The following is a 27,155-nucleotide window of genomic DNA, read 5'->3' as shown; positions in this document are numbered from 1 at the left end:
AAAATAAATTTTTAAAAAATTGACTGAGTCATTTTTATATGATCCTTGAAGAAATGTTCCAAATACCAGTGGTATGTCCATTAACTACGTATTTACATGCATTTTTATGCTTTGTTTCTTTTTCTCAGGTACCAAACATTGATTTTGAGGGACTTTTTGGAAATATGCAGATGGTGATTAAAGTCTCGAAGCAATTATTAGCTGCCCTGGAAATCAGCGATGCTGTAGGTATGAGCTCTCATTGTCTGAATGCTAGGTGGGGTGGAAGAAGGGGCCTTTCTGATCTTGAAGTTAGTTCAGGATTATTATTTCAGAGGTTATTTGACCCCTTCTTCTCCTCTTATCTCAGCCTGCTTTTAGATATAAAGTATGTTAGCACTAGAAATTTTAGATGTCATACAGTATGATCTTTTTCAGACTGATGGTTGCAGTGCATTAATGGATCATGAGACTAATTAGAGGGTCACACCCAGTATATATATTTTTAGTAAAATACAGTAGAAAGTATTGGAATGTACTGCAAATAAAAATTACTTTTAAAAAACTATTCCCATTCCATATATATATATATATATATATATATAAAATATTATAAGTCATGTTTTAAAATGTATGTATGTGGATCATTATCTAAAATGTTTGAAGAACATTCATCTAGTTCTTAAAAACAAGGGAGTTTAGGCTGGGGATTTAGCTCAGTGGTTTCGCCGACTGCTGCGCAAGCGCAAGGACCCAAGTTCGATCCCTTGTACCAAAAAAAAAAACAAGGGAACTTATTAGTCATCTATTGCTGTGCAACAGATCACAAAGAAGCTTAGCTTAAAACAATAAACATGTAAATCTCAGGCTCTGTGGGTCAGGAATCTGAAAGTGGCTAGTGAGTGGTTCTGACCGAGGTTGTTTTGTTGAGGTTGAGCTGGGCTGTTGCCCTGCCATCTCCTGGGGCTTAAGGATTCACTTCCAAGAAAGCTTACTCAGCTCTTCAGGCTAGGTTTCTTGCCATGTGAATTTCTTTGTGGACGTGAGTGAATCGTGAGCTACCCAGAGTGAGCCAAGAGCTGGAGAAAACCTGGGACAGAAGCTGCAATGTCTTTTACAACATGATTTTGGAAGTGACACACCATCACTTCCAGTGTATTCTCTTGGTACATTGTGGGTGGGAACATCCTATTATTTTGTTATTTTACTAGAATCATAGTTATAAGAGGCCACCACAAGTGCAACCATTCCACTACACACAACATCCAGCAGAAGAAAGTAACCCTTGTATCATTTGGAGTTTGCAAACATTTCTCAGGGTTCCCGCATCCAGTTTTTCTTTCTCCTTCTCTACAGCTGGGTTCCCATGCATGTACCTACACTGATTGCTAGAAAGAGAAATGAGGTCATGATATTAGCTTAGACATTTACCTGACTACTGTTGCAATGTGTGACCATGGTGGCATAGAGAATGAAAGATTACTCAGAGATGAGACTAAGTTCGTTACTGAGAGGACCCAGAGGGGCTGATTTGAAAGTCTCAGGAAAACAGCATTGAGCAGAAACCTCTTTGGTTATTTATTTGTAACTCAAGGACATGAGAAAAAGATGTAGAAGAAAAAACATTTGCAACACTTGTACATAAATTTTGGTCATGGGACAGAGATGGGAAGGGATGACCTGCTATGTCATGTATGTTAACCTAGTTTAAACAGGCAGGAAGCTTATCCGAGGGTGGAGGGAACACACCAACCAAAGCAAACATCTCTGACAGTAACTTGATCTTAATTCTGCTGACTTGGCCTGCAAATTCTGTTGTACACTCCAATCATGCATTCCAGGAGTCCTAAACTATTGTCCAGAGGTCGGATGACCTCCTGGCCAAGATGGTGCCTGTCCAGACATTATCTCAGAATGTGGAAAATTATTCCTCTTTCTCATACCTGTATTTACTCCAGGTCAGGTGGCAGGCGTTTCCTTCATAAAGAGAGTTTAAGCTATTTCGTCAGGATGGGCTTCGTTTTCAAGTTTGTGAGAAATGTGTCTGTGCTGTCATGGTATTGTCTCCTAAAAACAAGACAGGGTGTGCATCATATCACTAGGGGACATAGAGCATCAGCCCTGTGAATTTTCAAGTGGGCCTGGTGGCCACCCTTAGTCTTATAGTTGCAGTGTGTCCTTTAGAGAGTATTTACCTGTACATATGACAACAATAAAATTGGACATTAAAACAAATATCCATATAACCTCACCTTCCTAAAATATAACTTATGTTTGTTTTTTTGTTCTTTTCAATTTTTGTTTGAAGTCAAACGAGTTAGGGAACGGGCTGAGATGTATTGACAGAACATGCAGAAAAAGTGGTGGAGAGAACCTAAAGGTTCAGAACTCAGTCCAGAAGCTCAGCCTTACCAAGAGGGCAGCAGGTTGGACAGTGATGTGCTTGAAGGAAGGCACCTAAGTATACATACTGCAGGGCCTGAGAAGGCCAAGCAAGGCAAATTAAAAGCCTTGTGAAGCCACACACAAAGGACAGATTGACATGAATTACATAAGCATTTTTTAAAGTTTGAATTCACTTCAATATATTTTTAATTTAATTTGTGTTAATACATTTACATAGCACAAAATTAGAAAGGTACAAAAAAAATCATTTAATGAAAAGTTATTTATTCTGTGTCCCTAGCCACCTAGCTATTCTCAAGCAGAAGCAACCAATATTACTAGTGTCCTTGAGTCTTCTCCTGAGATAGTATGTTATATACTAACAAGTACACATATTTTCTCTACCCTGGTTCCTCATTTCCCCCTCCCTCCTGTTTGCTTTTGTTTTGTTTTGGTTTTGTGGTGCTGGAAATTAAACATAGGGCCTTTCACATGTTAGGCAAGTGCTCTACTACTAAGTTACATCCCCAGCTCTTCATCCAATTTCTTTTTTAACCACACACATACAGCACACAGTTCAAATTGTCCTCTCAACAGTGTATCCTCTGAGCAGTTTATGTGATCCAGAACTGGACTTTAGGTTATTTTAAACATAATCTATAGAAACCAATACATTTTATATAATGGCCCAGGATAGGTGTTTGTGTATATGTCTGTGCTTAATTTTACTAAATTCAGTGCTTTCTGATCTTTTCTATTTCATTGAAATAGTGCTGAGTATGACTCATGAAGTCGATATCATGACCCACTTTTAGGTTGTGCCCACAGTTTGAAAGATACTGGCCGTTAAGGTGTAGCTATGCTGGTTTGTAGTAACATTGAAGAACAGCAAATTGAGGAGTGTGAATGGTAGTTGGTTTGAATAGTGAAGATTCTAAGAATGCTGGTAGGGAATGGGATAGAAAGGAAGCATGTAAGAGAAAAAAGCAGGGAAATACGGGTTTGTAAAAGTAAAGACACTGGTGGCTCAGAAATCCAAATTAGCCCAGAAGATCAAAAAGGAAGCAGCCCCACAGTGACTATTTGAGTTTTGGAGTAGACAAAGAAATGGGACTTCAGTGAGACAGGGCAGCAGAAGATAAGGCTTATGAAAACACATCAAGTTCCCTTTACAGAAAGGAGCTATAATTGAGGAAATAAATTTGACTTACATAGAAACTGATCTGTGCAAGAATGAGGAATTCTTGAGGACACAATGTAAGAACAGAAGTGACACAGAGGAAGGGTTGGAGTCCCTGAGGGAGGGTTATGTCCAGAAAATCAGAAAAGAATATTTACAGGTGAAACAGTAAGATAGGATTATGTTTCAAGAAGGAGAGTAAGGATGAGAAGTTGTTTTTTTTTTTTTTGTGGACCACTGCAAGCTAAAGATGGAAGGACCAAAAGGACAAAGGGCAAGAAGAAAAATAATGTTAGTAAGTCGGGAAACAAGCACATTCAGGCAGCAAGTCTAAGAGAAATTGTTCTTTAGAAGTTTGCTTAGGAACCAGTGCTGGGTGCCTAACAGGCTAAAGACTATGGGTCTGTGAGTACATTTCGTGGAGTCTACGAACTTGGAGAGGGAAAAAAAAAAGGTCACATTTTTACTTTTTCCTAATTTCTAACTGAAATTTAACATTTATTTAAAGTACAAATATATAATGCAATTCCAATTGAGATCCCAGCAGCATACTTCATGGACCTTGAGAAAACAATCCAAAAATTTATTTGGAACAAGAAGAGACCCAGAATAGCAAAAGCAATTCTAGGTAACAGAGACATGGCGGGGTATCACAGTCCCTAACCTGCAACTATACTACAGAGCTACTGTGATAAAAACAGCGTGGGACTGGCAAAGAAACAGACCTGAGGACCAGTGGAACAGATTAGAAGATGCAGAAACAACGCCAGACACACTCAGCCATCTCATCTTTGATAAAGGAGCCAAACACCCTCACTGGAGGAAAGATAGCCTCTTTAATAAATGGTGCTGGAAAAATTGGGCTTCAACTTGCCAAAGATTAAAACTAGACCTATATCTCTCACCATGCACTAAACTAAAATCAAAATGGATTAAAGATCTAAATATTAAAATAGAAACTCTGAACCAGTTGGAACAGAGGTTAGGTAGAACTCTTGAAGACATTGGTGTAGGAAAAGATTTTATGAACAAAACCTCAGTTGCCCGTGAACTAGCACAAATAATCAGCAAGTGGGATCTCTTCTTATTAAAAGGCTTCTGCACAGCAAGGGAAACCGCCAGCAGTGTGAAGAGACCACCCACAATGTGGGAAAAAATCTTCGCCTGTTCTTCCTCAGACAAAGGTCTACTATCTCGAATTTATAAAGAACTTAAAAAGATCAGACCTCCCAAATTTAAAGACCCAATCCGAAAATGGGCATCTGAAATGAACAGACATTTCTCAGACAAAGAAGTAGAAATAGCAAATAAATACATGAAAAAATGTTCAGCATCACTGGTCATTCAAGAGATGCAAATGAAAGCAAGGCTGAGATTCCACTTCACTCCAGAAAGAATGGCTGCTATTATGAAATCCACCAATAACAAATGCTGGCGGGGCTGTTGGGAAAGAGGAACCCTGTTCCACTGCTGGTGGGAGTGTAGACTGGTGCAACCACTGTGGAAATCAGTATGGAGATACCTCAAAGAACTAGGACTGGAAGTCCCATTTGACCTTGCTATTCCCCTGCTGGGGATCTTCCCCAAAGAATTAAAAGAGTTATACCACAGTGATATATGTGTGCCCATGTTCATAGCAGCACAGTTTGTAATAGCTAAAACTTGGAAACAGCCCAAATGCCCATCAACTGGACACTGGATAAAGAAAATGTGTTTTTTTTATAAAATGGAGTACTACTCAGCCATAAAAACTGAGAAATTAGAGACATTTATAGCTAAGTGGATGCACATTGAGGCAATACTCTTAAGTGAAATAAATAGGACACACATGTATAAATACCAAATAGTTTCTCTGATGTGAGAAACTGAAAGTGTAAATAAGGACTAAATGTATAATAGGTCATGTGAAATAGGAAGAAAAGGGACAAAGGGGAAGGAAGTGGGAGGGCTAGGGGAAAGGATAGAAGGGAATGGGATTAATATGAGAAAATGGAAAACTAGGAACAAAATCTTTGTAAATAGGGAGGACTGGAGGGGTTGAAGGGAGGGCTGGGCAAGGGTGAAAAATAAGAACCAAGAGAGACTATGTAAAGGTGCAAATTTCCAATGTTGACTGTCATTATATTGTATACCTAAAATGTACCAATGATTAGAATGAATAATCGATAATGTAAAATAGGAAGAAAAGGTCCAAAGGGGTAGGGGTAGTGGGAGGGGCAGGGGAAAGGAAAGAAGGGAAAGGAAAAGTGATGAGAAATGGAAAAAATGGAAATAAAGTGTTTGTAAATAGGGAAGGGTGGAGGGGGTAAAGGGAGGGCTAGGAATGGGGAAAAAATAAGAACCAAGATGCATTATGTAAAGGTACAATTCCCAATGAGAAATGTAATTGTGTTGTATACCTAAAATGTACCAATAAAAGAATTTAACAAAAGAAATAAATAAATAAAGTACAAATATAGAGAATAAACCACAAAATATTACTTGTACCTATGACTTCATCACAACTAAAGTCACATGTTCATATTACATTAGGTCATTGCAGGTAAATTTCAGTAATGCTCAACTAGAAGCAATATTATCAGTCTCATATCACTTATACTGTGAAAATATGGTGATAATCAGGCTCATTGTTAAATTTTGTTAATACTTTAAAAAATTACATGTGTAATTATATCACAGATTGAGGCTATTTTGCATTAACACATATCTTAGTACAGTATAATAAATTAGATTTATAGTCCTGTGTTTTTAATTTATGCAAAAAGAAAAAGAAACCATGCTGTAGAAGGATTTCTTCATCCCTGGGCAAATTTTTCTGGAGAATAGAGAGCAAGGGGGCCCTTCTGGTTCTGATCTCATATCTACATGGAGGGTCTTGCAAATGCCTTTCACTGACTATATGAGCAGGGCTGGAGGCTCTGTTTTAGGGAGCAGGGATGGGTGTGTGTGTTTTGAGAAATGAACACATGGATGACATTGTTCTCTATATTCTACCTGAACTTATTTAACTTTAAGCTGTTACATGAAAATTTATTGATTTGATGAATAGCCTTATTGTTTCTTGTAATAACATTTAACTGATATTAAAGTTTGACCATGTACTTTGATTTAGGATACTGAGAAGAAAGTTACTGATAACACTGTATGTTTGTGTCCATTCCAAAGGACCTGTGTTTCTTGATCACCGGGATGACCTTGAGGGAACATACAAGATTTACTGCCAGAATCACGATGAGGCCATTTCACTGCTGGAAATCTATGAGAAGGATGAAAAGATCCAGAAGCATCTTCAAGACTCCTTGGCAGACTTGAAGTAGGAGTTTTGACCACTTCATTTAATCAGAGCTCTTTAGTCTGCCTTTTAGAAATACCTCATGTTTACATCTAGACTTCTAATGCCATCTGTTGTATTATTTTAAACATAATTAATTTATTATTATTCATCCTGTCACATAACTTTCCCTGTTCCCATTTTATATTATGGAAATCTTAAGAAGCTTTCTGTTTATATTTTTTGTCAATTTAAATCATTTGTATCTATAGAAAGGAAATATTAAGTTAGGATTTTTTAGTTAAGCAGCCATGAAGATAGTCTGGTCCAAATAATTGCATAGGTGAGAAGAATGACAGTATAATTTTTCCTGACCATCAGGTGAGATTCTCCTGATCTTGAAGAAACAAATTATAAAGATGTAATATGTGGATGGATAAGTAGATTTAAGTGAAGTTAGGTGCTTACTTACTTTTTAGTAGATGATATGCGTCACCATAGACATTCATAAGTTTCTTTACCCAGTTAATTGTTGTCTGCCCAATAGGTATATTCTGACAATGAGAACATTAATATCATTCTTCTAATATGTTGTCTGTTTTATTCCCTCATGTTCCCTGCCTTGTAGGAGCCTATACAATGAATGGTAAGTCCCCTGGCTACTTGATGTATGAGCTCATTTATTCAGTGAATTTTTCCTAATCTTTAAAAAGCCAATTTTATTTTCTTACATTATAGATAGAAACCTAGAATAAACTTACCTGATTATGTTTTTTTTTTCATACCACTTACCACCAAATGACACTTTGTATATTCATTTATTGCCATCTTCTCCCATCAGGGCAGGGACTACTTTTGGTCATCATTAAATCCCCAGCACCTAGAACAGTAACTGGTATGTGTCAGGCCCAGTAAATAGTCATGAAACACATGACAAGTTTTTGGTCGGTGATGGACCTTTTATATAATGGTGGTCCCCTGAGATTATATCACCTGGGACATTGTAGACATCTTAATCTGTTGTTATGCTCTACAATGTTCACACAACAATAAAATCACCTAGTAATAGTGCATTTCTCAGAACATGGTCCTGTCATTAAGTGATGCATGACTATATTTGTTGGATAAATGAAAGTGTAAAAGAGTATAGCTAAATTTAGAAATAACAAGTAGTATCCTGAGACCTTCACTATTAACAACTGACTAAAGTCTTTTTTGCCTTTTCTTACAGGGGTTGCACCAATTATATTAACCTGGGCTCCTTTCTCATCAAACCTGTACAGAGAGTAATGCGTTACCCACTGCTACTAATGGAGTTGCTGAATTCCACCCCCGAACTCCATCCAGATAAAGTGCCTTTAACCAATGCAGTCCTTGCTGTCAAGGAAATCAACGTTCACATTAATGAATATAAACGTCGAAAGGATCTGGGTAAACAAAGCATAATTGCGAAAAGGAGGTATTCCCTGTGAGAATGCTTTCCTGCTCAAAAGAATTACTTCACCAAAAAGTGACAGAGCAGGTGGTAGGTGTAATAGGTCTGTGATGAAAAAATTGTAGTAAAATTTTGGGCAAATGTGATATGGAACAAAAGGGTGGTAATAATAATAAAATTACGCACTCTGGGATATTGGAAATAAGGCATCAGTGATAAAGCAATTTGCAGTGTAGCAGTAAGAATCTTTCCCTTGCCAGGCATGGTGTGGTGCATGCCTTTAATCCCAGCACTCTGGGAGGCTGAGGCAGGAGGATTACAAGTTCAAACCCAGTCATGCATATTAGTCACTTAACAAGACCCTGTCTCAAAATTAAAAAAGGGCAGGGGATATGGCTCACTGGGAAGGTCCTCTGTTCAATACTCAGAACTGCAAAAAGATAAAATAATTCTTTCTGCTTTCTACTTCAGTCATGTCACCCGCATTCATATGTAATGATGATTGTAGCTTTCTGAGGTCTCTGCCGTTGAGCCCTTTCTCTTGGTTCTGTCTCCTGATACCATATTATCTTCATCCTTTCTACAACAACTGTGTTGTTACCCAGTCTTCCCTCTTCTCCCTTCTGCTATTATCTGTAGACTTTGCTGCAGTTTGTGCTTAAAATATGATATAGTAGTTAATTAAATGATTAATGTATAACATTTTACTGTGTAACATCAATGGATATAAAGATCTAGTAATTTATATACAAGAATCATTTATTTATGTGTCTTATGGGGCTTGAAAGTATTACTTTCTATATTTTATTGAAGAAAAACATGAGGCTTAAAGAAGTAAAATGACCCATTCATGGCCATACCTCAGTGACATGACAGACCCAGGTATTGGTCCAGGATTTTTCTGACTCCCGGTCATTGATTCATTCCCTCCACCTCTGCCACCTTTCCTCCTCAACTTTAATCTTCTCCTGGCCCAGTCTCTGTTTTCTTCAGGTGGTGTACCTGTTCATAAATGATTATTTGGATTAATATTTTGTGTACTCAATTATAAGCTCATTAAAGAGAAGCACTAGTTCTAGTTTGGGTTGTTAATCTAATTTTATATCCATTTTTGGAAAAGTATTTATATTTTCAGGTTGTTAGCTCATATAATTCAGCCTCAGGAAAGACTGACCATTTTGACCTCCTCCCTAGTGCTCAAGTACCGTAAGGGTGATGAGGATAGCCTTATGGAGAAAATTTCCAAACTGAACATCCACTCCATCATCAAGAAATCCAACCGAGTGAGCAGTCACCTGAAGCACCTCACTGGCTTTGCTCCTCAGGTGAGATCCCTGAGCTTGATGGCTTTGCAGGGCTGCATAGAGCAGCTGCCTGGTGCTGACTGGCAAGTTTCCCTTCTCAACGCCTCCTCTGCTCATGCCTGCTGGTGGAAACAGGGCCTATAGCTACTGATTATGTGAATCCACCCACCCAACCCTACATTAGTGCCTTGCTGAGCTGCTTATGATATATACAAAAGCAAATTAGTCCAGGTTAATTGAAATCTAATAATCATTATGATATTCAATACCCCTAAGGACTTTATAATCTATTTGGGGAGAAAAATCTAAAATTATAATATTAAACTAGATGGTATTTAATAGATCACCTAAAGGTACCTTAGGTAAGAGTACTTGTGTCACAAATAAGGAAACAGAAAGGAGCAAAGATGAGTGACTTGAAAAGCATTTTAGCAACAGTGCTGAAAGCAGGCCTGGTCTCCAGACTTCATTCTGCTATATGTCATGTTAGCCGTGATAGTGATTAGTGGAACATACAAGCCAGAAAATACTCAGTTGTTTAGTTTTACACCTGTTTCTGAATGCTGTAGTAGTTAGAAAAAGAGGAATTCAGTTAGAACGAGCTTCTTGTTGGCCTCAGAGTTCATCTGAGCCTTAAAGGGATATGGGACAGGCTTGCCAGAGGGAGGGAAAGCCCTGGTCAGCAGATGTGGCAGTACCAGAAATGAGGAGGGAAGCCTGACCAGAGGCAGGATTTATGTCGGCAGCTGAGGGGAAGATGATTTGGAAGAAGGAAGGCTATGTGTTTTGGAGGTCTTTCAAAGCCACAGAGAAGTGTCTAAATTCAGTATGATTCAGGGAAATATTAAAAGTTTAACATTCAAATGGAAGATGTTTCTGATAAGGATAATTTTGCCAATAAGATAGATGGAAGGAAGAGTCCAAATTTGCTTACAGCATTTGTTTATTTTGAACAGATAAAGGATGAGGTATTTGAAGAAACAGAAAAGACCTTCCGGATGCAAGAAAGATTGATTAAATCTTTTATCCGAGACCTGTCGCTTTACCTCCAGCATATCCGGGTGAGTGTCAACATCATTCTAGTTAGAAAATTCTGTCCACTTTCCTGTTCACCTAGCATATTGTTTAGTGAAAGTTAAGTAATCTGGATTCAAGTGATCATTTTACCATGATGCACTTTTTTTTCTTTTAATTAGTGTATTTGCAATACATAATAGTTACATTCATTTTGAGGAACTGGAAAATGTTATGGCTTATGTCTAGATATCCCTCCAAAGCCTCATGTGGTCATAGGTGTGGCTTTTCAGAGGTGGCTCGATCTAGAGTGTGTGATGCTGGGATTAAGGGTGTGTGATTCCTAAATTAGTCCACTGATTGGTTTGGCATAGTTCTGGATGTGCATAATGGGAAGGCCCCGCCTGAGTGTGGGTGGCACCACCATAGGGCGGGGAGCCTGGAAGGGAGAAAAGGGAGAGCCAGGCTGCTACTACTCCCACGCTATTTTGCTGCTTTGCTGCTTTCCTGCCTTCTGCTTGCCATGGACTGTTTCTCCTCTGCCATGCCACCCTGCCTTGGAGCCAGCCAACTATAAACTGAAACCTCTACAAACTGTGAGCCAAAATAAACCTTTCCTCCTTTAACTTTGACTGTCAAATATTTTATCTCAGCAATAAGAAAAGTAACTAAGACAGAAAGCGATGAAGATATGATATAGACATATGTACTTTTTATTGAGATTTCTATAGGGTACTTGAAAGTTAACCAACATTTAGAAGATCGGCACTCTTGTATTAATTTTAAAGTGGCCCAGTTCTTTTTTTCTTTCTGTTTTTATCACTCCCCCACACCCACATTCCTGTCCTTATACCCAGTTATTTAAGAAGTACTTGTCACTGTTCGTTTTGCCAATATCATTTTGAAGACAAATGGTGAATATAGGGAGAGCAAGGCTGTAGAGCAAAAAATAGACTAGAGAAAAGACAAGCCATAGACAAGAGTAAGAAAGATTCCTGTGGGGGTGTCCTAATCACTGTAACTTCTAACTCATGAAGTTGTTACACATCAGGCCCCTAAAGTTAGAACTGTAAGTAGCTTCAGGGAGCTGGAGAAGCTAAGGGGATCTGATGGGCCTCAGACAATAAGAACCAGAACTAGAGACCTTTCTATTCTTACCTCTAGGTTTTCTCCTAATTTAATAGAATGAAGTATATATACATTCTAAGTGTATATCTCCATCCCTCACATGTGAAAATCTGCTCTTATAAGAAATCCTTCACTTTTTAAAAATCTTTAAGTGGTAGAAAATTTAAAAGGTACCAAGTAAAAGGCAAAAATAATTCTTCCTCCTGTTGTGTCTCCCAGTCACCCTCTACACAGGCAGTCACCACTTACCAGTCACCACTTGTCTCGTGTCAGAGCCAGGCCCATTGGGTAGGGGTGGAGAAGAACGACACTGCGGTGTCTTGGGTTTGTACTTAATCACATTTTGGAAGAGCTTCCTCAGTCTCTCTACAGCTGCATAGTATTTAATTACATGGATGTGCCAGCGTATATTTAACTAGTCCCTTGTTGAGAGGCATTTAAATTATAGTTGCAAAAGATTAGAAGAAGTGTCAAGGAATATCCTTGTAAATATATCAGTTTCTGATCTATGTGACTATGTCTAGGGAACTAGGTTTTATTTTGAGGGGGTATTTTTGTTGTTGTTGTTTTGGGGTTTTTTTGAGATAGGGTCTCATTATGTAGCCCAGGCTGGCCTCGAACACATACTGATCTTCCTGCCTCAGCCTCCCAAGTACAGTGGATCATTGACTTAAAACTCAATTCATGGGCCGGGGATTTAGCTCAGTGGTTTCGCCGCCTGCTGCGCAAGCACAAGGACCCGAGCTCGATCCCCGGTACCAAAAAAAAAAACAAAACTCAATTCGTTCACAAGGGCTGGTAGTAACTCAAGTTGGTCAATTGAAAACTCAGGCTCCTCTACACAGCCTTCAAAGTCTCTCCTGTTTGCAGGCATATTTCAGTGTCCTTAGACATTGGCTCAAGATTTCTGAACCCCACACAGGAAAAGATGTTGTAATGTTCCTTCCAGAACTCTTTAAAGGTTAAATATGTATCTGAGACCATCTGGAAGCACAAGTGGCCCACATTCAGGTAGTAACTCAAGATGTTTATTGAAAGTTAAAACTAAATTCTACTCATAACCTAAGTTGTTCATATATCAGGCCGGTCATAACTCGAGGGTCTACTGTATTGGGATTACAGATGCCTGGCTTGTTGTTTGTTTTCTCTTTCTTCTTAATTAGTACATATTTGCAGTACATAATGATTACATTCATTATGTGGAGTTGGTACATGTACATAATACATCTTAATTTTTTTTACCTCCCCCTTTCTCCCTCTATCTGTTGGTCCCCTTCCTGTTTACAGAAGGTCTACCTCCCTGTTTCCTATTATCTGCCTTTTATTTTGCTCTTTAAATGATTTATACTTTGGGTTTCTCATATGGATCCCCGGTACCAAAAAAAAAAAAAAAGAGTGGTACTCCGTTGTTTATAAATACCACATTATCTTTATTCCATCTGCTGATAGATTATAGGCTGCTTCCAAGATTTAGCTATTATGTTTGTGCAAGTACTAGATTTTCTGAATCAAATGGTATGGCAGCATGAATTTTGATAGATACTGTGAAATAAATGTTATAGGTGTTAGAAAAGTGAAAATTCCTACCAGAACATCCTTACTAATAGACAGTACAAGATAGGTAAAAAATATTTCAGTATGGTTTAAATTTGCATTTCTTGTGAATGAAATTGAGACTTTCTATATGTTTAAGTTACTACGTTTCTCTTTCTGTGATTTGGCACACTTATTTGTAGACTTGTTGGTCTTTTTCATAATGATTTGTAGCGTATATTGGAGAAAATAGTTTTTATCTGACATGACGGTTTACAAATATTTCCTCCAAGTTTGTTGACTTTGAGTTTGCTTAAAGTGTTTTCTCTGTATAGAAAAGTCTAATTTTTTTGCACTCTAATTAAACTTTCCTTTTATAACTTCTTGGTTTTGTGTCATATATGGAAAGGCCTTTTCTATCCAAGATAAAAAATTCTCCCATGCTTTAGTTCTTTCATTGTTCCATTGCTTTAGGTTTAAATCAATCATTTCTTTAGCAGGAATTTAGTATAGAAGATTTGAGATAGCCATGCAACTTTGTTTTTTTCAGCTGGTTATCATTTATTGAATAAGCCCCACTGATTTAAAATGCCCTTTACATTTCTTATAAATAACAAACTCCCTCCCTTCATGTTTTAAAAATGTAATTAGGTTGAAGATAGGGTTTACAAAACTTTTCTGGTACACATTAGCTTAAAATGAGAAATTTGACCAAAAAAAACACTGGGGCAACTACCAAGCAAGTTCCCTTGTCCTGTTCTCAGCACTTTTCCCTAATTTTGATACCCTTGTAATGATTGCTTTCTCTCCATGTTTTCTGAATGTATAGCCAACATATGTCTGAACTCCCCAGTTGGGAAGGCTGTTCTCCACAGCCATGGATGGTGAGATTTAAAATGGTAACATTGACAACCATTTGATGGATTGGTCAATTTGGTTCTGACCACTGACAGTAGAAATTGAGAGAAAATAGAACAAGTTTGTCACTGACATAAAATGAAAAGCCCTGACAAATAATAACTTTAGGTGGATTGAGAGAGAGCAAGAACAAAAATAGAGGTTTACTGACCACATAATTTGATATCAAAATATCTGGACTGATATTTTGGAGTGTCACAGTATTTCTCTAAAAGAAAGTAAGTCATCATGTTTCACATTAGTTCTCTACTCAAAAGGACTCAGAGTCTAGTTATCCTTCTGAAAAAGCACTAAGACAAAAGATCTAAAATATCTTTTAAAACACCAAACAAATGTACGAAACACTGATGGTTTTTTACTAAAGGATTTTAATTTACTCTTGAAATATACTAATGTAGTTTTTAGTACATTTAATTTTATTTGATTTGATACCAATACAATAGGCATTTCCTATGCTTAAACAAGCCAAAAGCCGAGCATTGTGTCAAATAGCCAAAGAAAACCAGCCCGGGACTCAGAACTGTCACAACCAACCAGGAGGTGTTTCCTATTCAGTCATTCATTTATTCACCAAGCAATCACTGGGTCAGTGACACAACACAAACCTCTGCCCTCCTGGAGCTCACAGTTTACCAGGGTTGGGGAAGGTATACAAGGACAATAAACAAGAATCAACAAGTTGTCTTGTGCTAGAAGGTAGTTTTTGCAATGTCGGAAAGGAGCAGAGCAGGACAGGGGCCTCACAGGCACCAGAGTCAGAGTGGAGAAGCGGGACTGAGATTGTCAAGGAGCTTGAGGCAGTTGTCCTTGAGAAGATGATAGCAGGAGCCAAGACTTGAGAAAGGAAGAAGGAAAGTGATTGGTCATCATAATTTTTCAGGAATCATCTTGGTTTTAATTTGATTTACTTTTTGGTAAATTAAGGAACCCTGTTTTATAGGAGGCAGAGAGAAATGCTAACAATGATAAAAGCCCTCACCAGATTTTCTGGAACTAAAAATCTTAGCCTTTCTCTTTGCCTTGTATATCAGTTTATAAGAGTATTCTTATTTCAAAGCTGAAATATTATACTTGAGAGAAAAATTTGTTGCAGACTGCTTCCATTTTGTTGCAGAGTGCTCCATGGGTTGAATGATGAAGTCAGCATCTGTGTTCTTACTTGTGTGTTTCTCATCTGCTTCAGGAATCAGCATGTGTGAAAGTGGTGGCTGCTGCAAGCATGTGGGATCTGTGCATAGAGAGGGGACACCGTGACCTGGAGCAGTTTGAGAAGGTGCATCGTTACATTAGTGACCAGCTCTTCACAAATTTCGTAAGTGATTCCATGTGCAGCTCACCTTTCATAGCTTGGCCCCTTCCCAGGGACACCTCTAATGGCAGCTCACACCAAAGCTAATTCCACAGAGAACAGAAGCACAATGTGTCCTTTAATTATGTTTATATCAAGGTTTATTATATTCAGAACATAACTTTCAGATAGAGGGACAGGTAGGGCCTGAATTCGATAGATTTTTTTTTTAATAGTTTGTAATCAACTTAGTTTCAGACGACAAACTAGGGAGGGAAAACTAGAAAATTAATCGAATCACTATTGATAATGCTGATATTTTTCTAAATACTCTTTTTAAGTGTTACCAAGTAGCTTTTTATAAAGTAAAAACTACTTTATATAGAAAGTACTAAAGGACAAATTGGTTGGGAACTTCTGGATAGTTATATATATGATTGTTTAATTGCAAATAGAATTAGGTGGGATGTGATAGTTTCTTAGAAATCCCTGCATGGTTTAAGGCTATAGCAGATATATACACTTAGGGAAACTTCTAGGTATTCAAACAGTAAATTCTTTTTTTTTTTTTATTGGTACCGGGGATCGAACTCAGGCCTCTGTGCTTGCAAGGCAGAACCACTGAGCTAAATCCCTTGCCCCAGTAAATTCTTTTTAATAAGATGCTACTAAGCTCAGGAGGCTGAAGGAAAATCACTGTAAGTTCAAGGCCAGCCTGGGCTACATAGTGAATTCAAGGCTAGCCTGAACAACATAATGATATCCTGTCTCAAAAACAAAACAAAGATGCTACTAAGTACTTAATTATGTGTTCAAAACCCACTCTCAATATCTGAGTTGTTTTGGTTTTTGAGACAGGTTCTCACTGTGTAGACCAGGCTAACCTCACGCTCTTGATCCTCCTGCCTCAGCTGACCAAGTGCTGGGATTGTTGGCATGTGCCATCATGTCTGGGTTATCTGTTCTTATAAGAAGAGTAAAAGAAAAATTTTTTGAAGAGTGAAAACAAATCTTACCAAGTTAATGATTAGAAACAGTATTATAGGTGGGTGAAAGTTATTCCATTCCAGATTTATGCAACAGCTGAATCTGAGTTAAATCAAGCTGTATAGGGATGGGGATGTAGCTTAGCAGTAGAGTGCTGCATAAGGCTCTGGGTCCAATTCTGAGCACCACAAAAACAAACAAAAAAACAAGCTAAAGTAAGTGTTATCAAGTCTATCACATCTGTTTTCTAATACAAATATCCATGCACAATTTAGCATTTATTAAATAAGATAAAGAAGGGTTAGTATATTTTGCAAGTGCTTTAGTATGTGAATGGTTAGATGAACTATATGCAGAGCTGTTTTGTAGGTGTTGATAGAGTACATCTGTTGTTCTGCGTGGGGCCAGCTTGCGTACTAGGAGCAAAGCAGTTGGTACAGGACAACCAAATTAGGCTTACAAGTGTTTTGGAGACTCATAAAGATGAGATGCTGACCAGCTGATCAAATGTGCCTTTCTCATTCCTATAGAAAGAGAGGACAGAGCGGCTTGTCATCTCTCCCTTAAATCAGTTACTGAGCATGTTTACAGGACCCCACAAGCTGGTGCAGAAACGTTTTGACAAGCTTCTCGACTTCTACAACTGCACAGAACGAGCAGAGAAGTTGAAGGACAAGAAAACCCTAGAGGAGCTGCAGTCAGCCCGGAACAACTACGAGGCCCTGAATGCACAGCTGCTAGATGAGCTACCCAAGTTTCAGCAGTACGCACAGGGTCTCTTTGCCAACTGCATCCATGGCTATGCTGAAGCCCACTGCGACTTTGTGCAGCAGGCATTGGAGCAGTTGCAGCCACTGGTTTCGGTGAGTCACTTACTGCTCTGTGGAAAGTCATTTCTGAAGATGGCCCAGTCTTTTTCTAGGCCCTCAGTGGGGTCGTGTGAGAAATTATCCAAACTACATTGTGATAGCTAAAACTTGGAAACAGCCCAAATGCCCATCCACTGGACACTGGATAAAGAGAATGTATGTGGTTTTTTAATAAAATGGAGCTCAGCCATAAAAAATGAGAAATTAGAGACATTTATAGCTAAGTGGATGCACATTGAGGCAATACTCTTAAGTGAAATAAATAGGACACACATGTGTAAATACCAAATAGTTTCTCTGGTGTGAGAAACTGAAAGTGTAAATAAGGACTAAATGTATAATAGGTAATGTGAAATAGGAAGAAAAGGGGCAAAGGGGAAGGAAGTGGGAGGGCTAGGGGAAAGGATAGAAGGGAATGGGATTAATATGAGAAAATGAAAAAATAGGAACAAAATCTTTGTAAATAGGGAGGACTGGAGGGGTTGAAGGGAGGGCTGGGCAAGGGTGAAAAATAAGAACCAAGAGAGACTATGTAAAGGTGCAAATTTCCAATGATGAATGTCATTATACTGTATACCTAAAATGTACCAATGATTAGAATGAATAATCGATAATGCAAAATAGGAAGAAAAGGTCCAAAGGGGTAGGGGTAGTGGGAGGGGCAGGGAAAAGGAAAGAAGGGAAAGGAAAAATGCTGAGAAATGGAAAAAATGGAAATAAAGTCTTTGTAAATAGGGAAGGGTGGAGGGGGTGAAGGGAAGGCTAGGAATGGGGAAAAAAAAAGAACCAAGATGCATCATGTAAAGGTACAATTCCTAATGAGAAGTGTAATTGTGTTGTATGCCTACAATGTACCAATAAAAGAATTTAATAAAGTGCAAAAAAAAAAAAAAGAAATTATCCAAACTACAGAGATTAAATATATTATTAGGTCCCATCAAGAATTCTTGATTCTTTGATGGTGGCAAGAAGCCTGGGGCTTTTTAAGTGTCTCTTCCCATCTTGCATGATTCCCAGAAGAGCCGGTCCGTGTGGCTTGTCGGAGTGTTGCCAAGAGTGCCTTTTCTCCTGCATAGACTGCAGTGTGTGTAGCTTGCATAGGGCCACTGCAGTTGAACTTTAGCTTCCAGTTGGTTCTACAGAGACTTTGTCAGTCCCAGGGATCTTTCATCCATCTTTTTCTTCTTTCCTCCATGTTGGCTCTTTCCCTGGACTCCAGTTACTCAAAGTTACAGGCAAAGAGGGAAACCTAATTGCCATCTTCCATGAAGAGCACAGCAGGGTTCTGCAGCAACTCCAGGTCTTCACTTTCTTTCCCGAGTCTCTTCCAGCTACCAAGAAGCCTTTTGAGAGGAAGACCACAGACCGCCAGTCTGCACGGAAGTCCCTCCTGGGGCTGGTGAGTAGGGACTGAGAAGGGTAGCATGGCCTAGGGTTAAGAGTGTGTGAATTAGAGCTGGACCATCTGGGTTCATATCCCAGGATGGACACTTACCACTTTGTTTTGAATACATTACTTCACGTCTGGGTCTTGGTTCCTCATCTTTAAGACACAGATGATAATTTTACCTACATCATAGAGTAATTACAAAGCTTTAGTGGGTTAATGTTTAGAGGCACTAATAAATTACCTGAGACATAGTAAGCACTAGACAAGTAAGTATTATTATCATCAGTGGTTTTTGGGTCTCATCCATCACAGGCTCCTCTAAGCATTCAGCATTTCCTGAACATCACTGATGTACTTACTGTTGCCTGATAATGACTACCTATAGTTTTCTTACCTTGTTAGGAACTTCAGGCTGTCCTCTGAAATCATTCTTGAATCCTTGAAAGTATCAATAGCAATACATTGATTACTTAATTAAGGAAACTGATTTAAGGGTATATTAATTCTTACAGGCCTGCCTATTTTTGTTGGGTTTTTTGGGGGGTTTTTTGGTATCGGGGATTGAACTTGGAATCTTGTTTTTGCAAAGCAGGTGGTGGAACCATTGAGCTAAATCCTCAGCCCTGCCTATTTTTGATTGTGGGTTAGAAAAGTTAATAGAGCCAGGTTATCATTAACTGCTTTTGTGTAAGATACAACAAATTATATGGGCTAATAATCTAAAAAATTGCTAATATGGCTTTGCTTATTTTGGTCCATATAATCCCATAGACATTTCTATTACCTAAAAAGAAATGCCAAAATTATCTTTTTCCTATTTTTATGACTTATTTTTATAAATAGGGAAGTCGGGATAGAAAATGTCTTAATTGTTTAGGTTGGTCTAGCAAAATATAAGAAGATGTAGTGAGCTGAGTGCCATGACATCTCCCTGTACTCTCAGCACTCTGGGAGACTGAGGCAGCGAAATTGCAAGTTTGAGCCTAGTCTGGGCAACTTTGTGAGATCTTGTTTTGAAATAAAAAATACAGGGCTGAGGATATAACTCAGTAGGAATACCTATATTCAATCCCCAGTCTTCCCCCATACCCCCGCCAACATACACACACTTAGTAATATTACTTAGATATTTTGATTTATTTTTATTTTTTAAAATTTTGATGCCAGGCATTGAACCCAGGGCCTCATGCACATGCCCTAACCCGGTCCCAATAGTTTGATTCTTTAGGCAGCATTTTAATCACAGTTTTGTTACAAATAAGTATGTGTTGAATTTCTTTATAGCTATAAAGGCACAGCTGACGCTACCATGATTTTTACCTAGCCAAACAGGGTAACTCACAAAAGCCTCTGAGGGGGCAATGAGTAGCTATCAATGCCTCACTTCTGAGACTCTGACTGAGCCAAGATTAAATACAAGTGGCCTAGCAAGAGGCTGCTGTGATTATGGCCAGGCAGAGTTCTGGTCGATGGTGCTTTTTGTGTTACTTTTCAGCCAAGTTACATGCTGCAATCAGAAGAGCTACGGGCCTCGCTGCTGGCACGATATCCCCCTGATAAACTCTTCCAAGCAGAAAGGAATTTCAATGCTGCTCAGGACTTGGATGTCTCACTTTTAGAAGGTGACCTGGTGGGTGTGATAAAAAAAAAAGACCCCATGGGCAGTCAGAACCGCTGGCTGATTGACAATGGAGGTAAGAATTTTAGCTGTCAGATGAATGTAATTCTAAATGAGGAAAAAGTGAAGATTGGGGCTTTATCTGCATCCTGTTTAGGCCAGAAAAAAAAATGAGAGTCTCTGTTTAAAGGGAAAAATAACCCTAAAATTTCTATCCATCATCAGAGAGTGTAATGCCCAGATCATTAGGGAAACAAAGCCCATTCTTGGTTGCGGTTTTCTTTCTTTTTGTCTTTTCTCTTTTTTTTTTTTGCTTGTGTTTTTGTTTTGACAAATTCCAGAGAAGATTCCATGACTTATCTCAGAAGATCTTGCCATGCTTTATAGCTTATCCAGGCAGTAAATACTGCTAATGGAATCCTGTTTCTTGTCAACCTATTCTGAGTAAGCCACAAAATAAGCTTGCCCTCTAGTGTCTATAAACTTGTCTTGTATGTGTATAAATTTCAAAACTTACAGTTTTTGTTTGCATTATTTTTCCCCCTGTATCAAATTATTTTACCTCATGATTATTTAGGGAATGTCTTTAAAATCCAGCTTTATAGCTTCTAGGATAGGTAAGATTTACAGAATTTAAAGAAAAGTACAAAAAATAATAATAATCTAAATCCTTTTTTCTACCATTCCAAAATCCAAAAGGCTTTGATGAAAATTTTTTTCAGATCTTTTTACCAAAAAGTTGAACAAAGTGATGCAACACCATTTATAATCATAGCTTACACTTATTTTGGTGTGAATAGTCATGCATTTTACATTATGGTATGCTGACCCAGAACCTGATGAAGGGTGTTGGAAAACATGTATACTTTACTACCTTCCCTAAATAAAACAGAAAAGAAAGAAAAGGAAAGGAAGGAAAGAAGGAAGGAAGGAAGGAAGGAAAAAAAAGAAAAAGGAAGAAGAAAGAAAGAAAGAATCCTAAAACACATCTGATCTAAGTGTTTTAGATACATATTTGGGGACTATACAGTAAACATCTCTATAGACACAAAATAGAACTGAAAATTAGTACTTTAAAAAATTTCCTTTAAAATATTTTCTTCTTTTTTCTTTTTCTCCTTTCCTCACTTCTGCTTATTTTAAATAATAAAGACTGGAATAGAAAAGGAAAGAGCCTGTCAGGGAGACAGACTGACAGGAGTGTCAGTCACTGATGGGATCAGACTGATAGACTGTAAAATTCCAAGCTATGTAAGAGGTACTATCCCCTCAGGATTTTTTACTCAGTCCTGAGAAGTAAAGTGGTAGCAAGAAGCCCACAATATTAGAATCAGCTGTTAGACCCTGTACCCTTTTCTGTGGGACCCCAGGGGCCTCCTGTCCATTCGTCAGATACCAAGGGAGTGTCTTCCTGCAAGCCAGCATTTGTTCAGGTACCAGAAGTGCATCAAAGATCAAGAAAAAATGAGGTTGGATAACAGGTACCTAAATATAGTTAGGAATAAATTCTAGTTTCTACAACAAAGTAGAGGGACCTGATATATTTTATGAGAACAAGAAGAGGTTGAAAGTTCCAAACATAAAAAAAAGATGAGATAGACATGCTAATTACCCTGATTCAGTTCTACATAGTGTATACATGCATTGAAATCTGCCCCCATAAATATTTACAATTGGTGTATATTAAAACAATATAATTTTGAGACAGGTAGAGACCTTTTCCTGTAAACATGACACTAATGCTCTTGTCATGTCCAAATTCGGCCCACCATGCCGAGGACATGAGCGAGCCCCTCGGTTCTAAAGACCTGGAATTCCTTCTGTAGCAGAATCGTGGGACTAGAAGCAAAAATAAATACAATAAGACTAAAGTAATATTAAATTTAACTCCCAAGAGATGACCATTGTTCTCATGGAGGCTGTATAATCAGGGTTTATTCTTGGGCAGATTTCTCTTCATGTAATAAAAAAAATGTCCTATGGATACCATCTCAATTCCTAATTGAGTTGTCACCAAGGGCTTTATGTCATCATCTTAGGCAGTGAGCATATGCTGTATGTGTCCCATATATATTGGAACTCATGTACCAGCTTTCTGCATTAGGATGCTTAGTGTTCCGCAGCTCCTTAACCAAAGGCTTGTAGTACTACAGAAGACGGGGAGGCAGGATGACTATCTGAGGGGCTCCTCAACACAGGGATGGTCTTCAACTCTCAGCCACATGTGGTGTGTTTGAGCATATACTTGGCTGAGTTTCTCCTTAGCCAGTGTCTGGATGTCCTACTAAGTTTTCTTCATATGCCCATTTCCAAACAAGTGTCAGTTCGTCTTGCATCATTGATCTAGCTTTTAAACTGTGGTTTTTCTCTGTTGATTCTCTGCCTCTTACTTCTCCCCCTTGTGCTACAAGGTCTTGATGTCAGTATCTCCTTCTGCAGTTACCAAAGGCTTCGTGTACAGCTCTTTCCTAAAGCCCTACAATCCACGCCATAGCCACTCTGATGCCTCTGTGGGGAGCCACTCCTCCACTGAGTCAGAGCACAGCAGCTCCTCCCCCAGATTCCTGCGACAGAACAGCAACAGCACCTTGACCTTCAACCCCAGCAGCATGGCTGTGTCCTTTGCTTCAGCTTCTTGTCCAAAGCAGCCTCAAGATATACCTTCATTGAAAGAATGTGACCAAGGAACTCTTGGTGCATCCTTGAACCTGAGTAGTCCAGAGAATGGACCTTCCAGGTCCTTTCCAGACCCAGAGTGGACCTTGCAGCCCAGACCAAGGGACTCTGTAGATGTGGCCAGTATAAGGGGCTGCTACCGAAGCACCAGACATCCGGAGGTTGTACTGAGCCGAAATGGACAAGGCAGAGACCTCGCAAAAGGATGTGCAATAGCAGCCCAGGCTCTGGAAGATAAAAATGAAAAGCTAGAAAGCAGTGAGGCAGAAGGCAGTCAGGTAAGTGCTCCCCTAGCTTACCATTGTGGCCCAGAGGGGCAGGAGGTGTGTTGTGGGTGCAGGATTGGGCAAGGCAGAGGCTTGCCCAGGGTCTGGGTGTTATCTGGAGGTGAGTGCATGGAGGAAAGCTGCTATCCCTGTGAGCATCTCTGGACCTCTGATTGAGGCTTCTCAGGATATCACTGGCCACCACCTGCTTGGTCAGTGGGACTGAAAAGGTGTCATGATAAAACTTTTTCCATTCCTCCAGTTCACTAAGTCTTCCACCATACAAAATCTGCTATCTAATCCACGTAGTTTTTTATGCAGATACCTATATTTTTATTTCTGGAATTTAGAAATGAAATTTTGGGGCTACTTCAGTTGCTCCTGTTCTTTTTTTAATGGCCTGCTCCTGTCTTGTGAATTTGGTGTAACCTTTATATCTTGCACTTTTAAACTCATTTTTTTTTGTTTGTTTTGTGGTGCTAGAGATTGAATTTAGGACTTCATCCACACTGGGCAAGTGTTCTTCCACTGAGTTCCATCCCCAGCCACATTCCTCCACTTGTTTTCCCACTAAGTTGCCCAGGTTGGTCTCAAACTTTCAGACCTCCTGCCTCTGCCTCCTGAGAAGCTGGTGTTACAGTCAGGCTCTACCATACCCAGCTTAAGCCCACATATTTTAAAATCATTTTCAGAATCACAGCTGAGGGGGGGTCTCTGTTTCACCCCTTTGTTGCCAGTCACATCCCAGGTTGTGGAGATGTTGCTTCTGCTAGACTCTGAGTTCCAGTGGCTGCTTCTCACCATTTCTCAGCTCAGACTTTCCATGCCATACTCCTTGCAGCTAGGCGTGCTCCCTTCTTTCTGATGGTTGTGTGTATGCCTTTTCTAGACACATGGACAAAGCAACAGACCTTTCCTAGATTCTGATTTGGGAATGCGAACTCATTTTATCCTCGTGAACTTCTGAGGCTGACCGGGTCCTAAAACCCCAGGCATCAGATGTGTATCTGCCCTCATGAGAGGCTGCTACCAAAACCCCTCATGGCCTCTCCTCTTACTCAATACCACCCTCACTTTGCATTATATTTTCATCTGTGGCACCTAGACATCTTAATTTCTTGCTTGGAAATTAATTATGTCTTATTTTAGGGGCTTTTAAAAATTCAATTTTGAATCTCTCTCCCCCTCCCTCCTTCCTCCCCCCCATCTCTCTTTCCCTCCCCACCCCTCCTCTCACCTTGTGTTTGCCTAGGCAAGCATTCTACCATTGAGCTATCCACCCACCCACAGCTCTAGTTCCGCACTTCTGGATGGGATATAGAATTGGGAACAGGAGGGTACCCTCATAGATCAGCCATCTTCCATATTGACTGAGGCTTCAGGGCATTTTTGAAAGAATTAAAAGGTGTGAATTTTGGTTTTCTTTGAACCTTCCCTCTTCACTATGGGTCCTCCAGCCATATATAGCCATTTAAAGTTTAGTTAAAAAATAAATAAGATTAAAATTTCAGTTCTTAGGTCACTAGCTATATCCAGATATAGAACATTCACATCATCACAGAAAGTTTTGTTGGACAGCATTGCTCCAAGCAGTTTCCTAACTCTCCCTCTTTCCCTAACACAGGTCTATTTTGCTGTTTATACCTTCAAAGCACGAAACCCAAATGAGCTGAGTGTGTCAGCCAATCAGAGACTCAAGATCCTCGAGTTTAAAGACATTACCGGCAATACAGAGTGGTGGTTAGCTGAAGTTAATGGGAAGAAGGGCTACGTCCCATCCAATTATATCCGCAAAACTGAGTACACCTGAGCCTATTGTGCCTCCTACTCAACCTTACTGCCTTTGCTTTCAGTCTGCTGAGAGGTTCTGGTGGCCTGCTGAGCGGCACCTGCTCTTGAGCCCCAGGCCCTGCTGCACTGCTTAACATGACTGGTGGAGAGTAAGACACGCTTTGTTCTTCTCCACTGGGTTATAAATCTTGATGCTCCCTAGAATTTCTAGGATTTGAAGTGTACCCTGGGACTTGCAAATGATTCAGTGACCACAAGACAAGAGGCAAGTGCTGGGTCAGCCTTTGGAAATGAGAAATTTCCAGTCAGAACACCAGTATTCTGCACCTGTGTCTGCAGGAATCTCTGATAGTATCATTTGTATCATACTGAGTCTGAAGTGGCCCCATGCTCCATGACGAACTGGTCAGAAACTGACTTGGATGGGGCTCTGAGGGCCCAGGCAGGTTATATTTTGGCATGTGGCAAAGAATTTGCTAAGATGGCACCAAACCCAGTGTTTCAAAGCTTCTGAGATACCTCTAGTGTCCTGCACACATTTCTTTTCTCACACCTAATTTCTAAAGTCCCTAAAGTACTAATCTTTTATTTCACTGTATTCAACTATATTCACTGTATTCAACTGCTTTCTTCTGCTAAGAAGTAATTAGGGTTTTTATTTTCTTTTGATCTTTTATCTGAAAAGTTCTCTTTCCTTTTTAGATACAGCCATCTACTCTTTCTGACAGTCACCTCTACTTTATAGTCTGAATGTGATGTCTCGTGACCCTCTCTCTATGGTCAACAATGCATAGATTTTTCTAGAAAAACAGGATCGGAGCTCCAGCCTCCACTAAAAGTACTAGTTCTGCACAAATCCCTAACCAGTCCAGCCTAATCAAGGACTGCATACCTTGTTCCTTCATACTGTTGCCATTTAGTCACATCCACAGTTGCAGAAAACATAACCCATGTGACTTATTTCAGTTAAGCAGTCCCAGAAGTAGTTTATCCTACACAAGGAAATAAGATTTTCAGTTTCACCACTAACCTCCATGCTTCAGGGACAGTTTTCAAAGCCAAACAGATTCGAAAGTGCCTGATAAGAACTCCCATTGGTCACAGGAAGATATTTGCTAACCCCTTAGAATCTGGCTCTGAAAATTTGGTTTTAGCAGGGTTCCTGTACTTAAGTTCTTCAGGAGCTATGAAGCCTGCCTTATAATAGATAACTATGAAGTTTGTCTTTTAAAGGAATTACAGCTGTACAGCCCTGCTTCTCTGCATGCACATTTGGCCTTAAGATCCTGGTGACCCAGGAGACACCTGTGGACTCCTCATCTTTTGTCCCTGCCAGTGGTCACAGGCAGTAATTATAGGTCTCTTGTGAAGAGTATTTATATTTAGAGATGTTTATATTTTAGTTATTTTATAAATAAAATCATTTCTATTGGCCATGAATATGTTTTCTTGATTCTCCTTCAGGTTGAGGTGAACCTAAACATTTTCCTCAAGTGTCTGTCACGCCTTCTTGCCAATTCAGTGGTGTTCTGAATCCTGTGGGAATGGAAAGGCTAACCAAAGAAACTCGAGACCCAATTTTTCTTGCAAAATATTTAACATATCCTGCATACGTAAGATGTCTGTGCTACACATGATTGCCCCTTTATTTAAAGATGCCTTGTAAAATAAATTCCTAGCAGAATAAAAGAGGTGAAATCTCCAGTTGAAATCCTAAGGGAAAAAATTTTCACAACATTTCAGGTATGGAAACTGATAGCACTAGAGATGAACTAACAAGGTCACATAGCAGCAGTTTGAGCAAGTAATGGCAGAGGAAGGATTAAGGACAATATGTGGGTGATAGCAAAGCAGTTAACCCATATTATTAAAGAATAGAAAGTGTGATTGCATAAGCCAGCTATGGGAAAGAAGCTTACAGATCATCTGGGCCATTCTCATTTTATGAACTAAGAAAATGGGGTTCAATGACATTCTGACTTGCCTAAGTCTACATGAAGGTCCTAATGGGACCTAATGGGACTTGTGAATGAACTTAAATGTGAGCGTGCAGGCTTTCTAGCTCTTTATACTCTGTTCTGGAGCCCATTTGGCTTTAGACACTTAATAACTTTTGACTTTAA

At 39.2% G+C, this 27,155-nt stretch overlaps 1 protein-coding gene across 10 annotated transcripts in view; it reads left to right on the top strand.

The window, feature by feature from the left end:
- The window catches only part of Dnmbp (dynamin binding protein), a 106,179-nt gene extending 79,707 nt beyond the window's left edge, over positions 1 to 26,472 (top strand). For 8 of the 10 annotated variants that reach the window (XM_004838653.3, XM_021253194.2, XM_021253192.2 and 5 more), the window contains 12 exons: positions 129 to 228; positions 6,710 to 6,857; positions 7,444 to 7,461; positions 8,047 to 8,246; positions 9,445 to 9,575; positions 10,511 to 10,615; positions 15,331 to 15,459; positions 16,953 to 17,285; positions 18,511 to 18,690; positions 20,177 to 20,375; positions 22,739 to 23,253; positions 24,866 to 26,472. In XM_004838653.3, coding sequence (XP_004838710.2) covers positions 129 to 228; positions 6,710 to 6,857; positions 7,444 to 7,461; positions 8,047 to 8,246; positions 9,445 to 9,575; positions 10,511 to 10,615; positions 15,331 to 15,459; positions 16,953 to 17,285; positions 18,511 to 18,690; positions 20,177 to 20,375; positions 22,739 to 23,253; positions 24,866 to 25,051 — 2,244 coding nt within the window. In that variant the 3' untranslated portion in view covers positions 25,052 to 26,472. Of the gene's footprint in view, positions 1 to 128; positions 229 to 6,709; positions 6,858 to 7,443; positions 7,462 to 8,046; positions 8,247 to 8,286; positions 8,341 to 9,444; positions 9,576 to 10,510; positions 10,616 to 15,330; positions 15,460 to 16,952; positions 17,286 to 18,510; positions 18,691 to 20,176; positions 20,376 to 22,710; positions 23,254 to 24,865 lie in introns of those variants that run through there. The other 2 variants (XM_087185118.1, XM_087185120.1) reach the window with 2 other exon arrangements.
- The last annotated feature ends 683 nt before the right edge of the window (positions 26,473 to 27,155 follow it).

The sequence above is a fragment of the Heterocephalus glaber genome, unplaced genomic scaffold (genome assembly GCF_053883595.1).
Source record: "Heterocephalus glaber isolate CG9 unplaced genomic scaffold, H.glaber_assembly_v1.0 deba00001497, whole genome shotgun sequence".
NCBI classification, from domain to species: Eukaryota; Metazoa; Chordata; class Mammalia; order Rodentia; family Bathyergidae; genus Heterocephalus; species Heterocephalus glaber.
This window is presented reverse-complemented; position numbering and strand designations above follow the sequence as displayed.